Raw genomic sequence first — 204 nt, 5'->3', positions numbered from 1 at the left:
CAGAGCAGTAAGAGGATTTCTCTAAAGAGTTAACATCCTGGAGAAATGGGACGATTACTAATGTCTCCAGAGATGGACCAACATATATTCATATAGTTTTTGTGTGAGGAAATGTTCTTGATGATCTTCTTTATTGTGTGTTCATTTAGGAAGTTATTGTGGAATTTGTAAGCGTAAACTCAAATCTAACCAGCAGAAGACGTT

General features: G+C 35.8%; 1 protein-coding gene across 1 annotated transcript in view; it reads left to right on the top strand.

The window, feature by feature from the left end:
* Positions 1–204, top strand: part of LOC116686834 (protein NLRC3-like) — a 6,445-nt gene that overhangs the window by 92 nt on the left and 6,149 nt on the right. Inside the window, exon 2 of the mRNA XM_032511871.1 lies at positions 150–204. This exon is cut by the window's right edge and continues 860 nt beyond it. Within this exon, the coding sequence (XP_032367762.1) occupies positions 150–204 (55 nt within the window). The remainder of the gene's footprint in view (positions 1–149) is intronic.

The sequence above is a fragment of the Etheostoma spectabile genome, unplaced genomic scaffold (assembly GCF_008692095.1).
Source record: "Etheostoma spectabile isolate EspeVRDwgs_2016 unplaced genomic scaffold, UIUC_Espe_1.0 scaffold50, whole genome shotgun sequence".
Taxonomy (NCBI): Eukaryota; Metazoa; Chordata; class Actinopteri; order Perciformes; family Percidae; genus Etheostoma; species Etheostoma spectabile.
The sequence above is the reverse complement of the archived record's forward strand: the minus strand, read 5'-3'. Positions and strand labels throughout refer to the sequence as shown.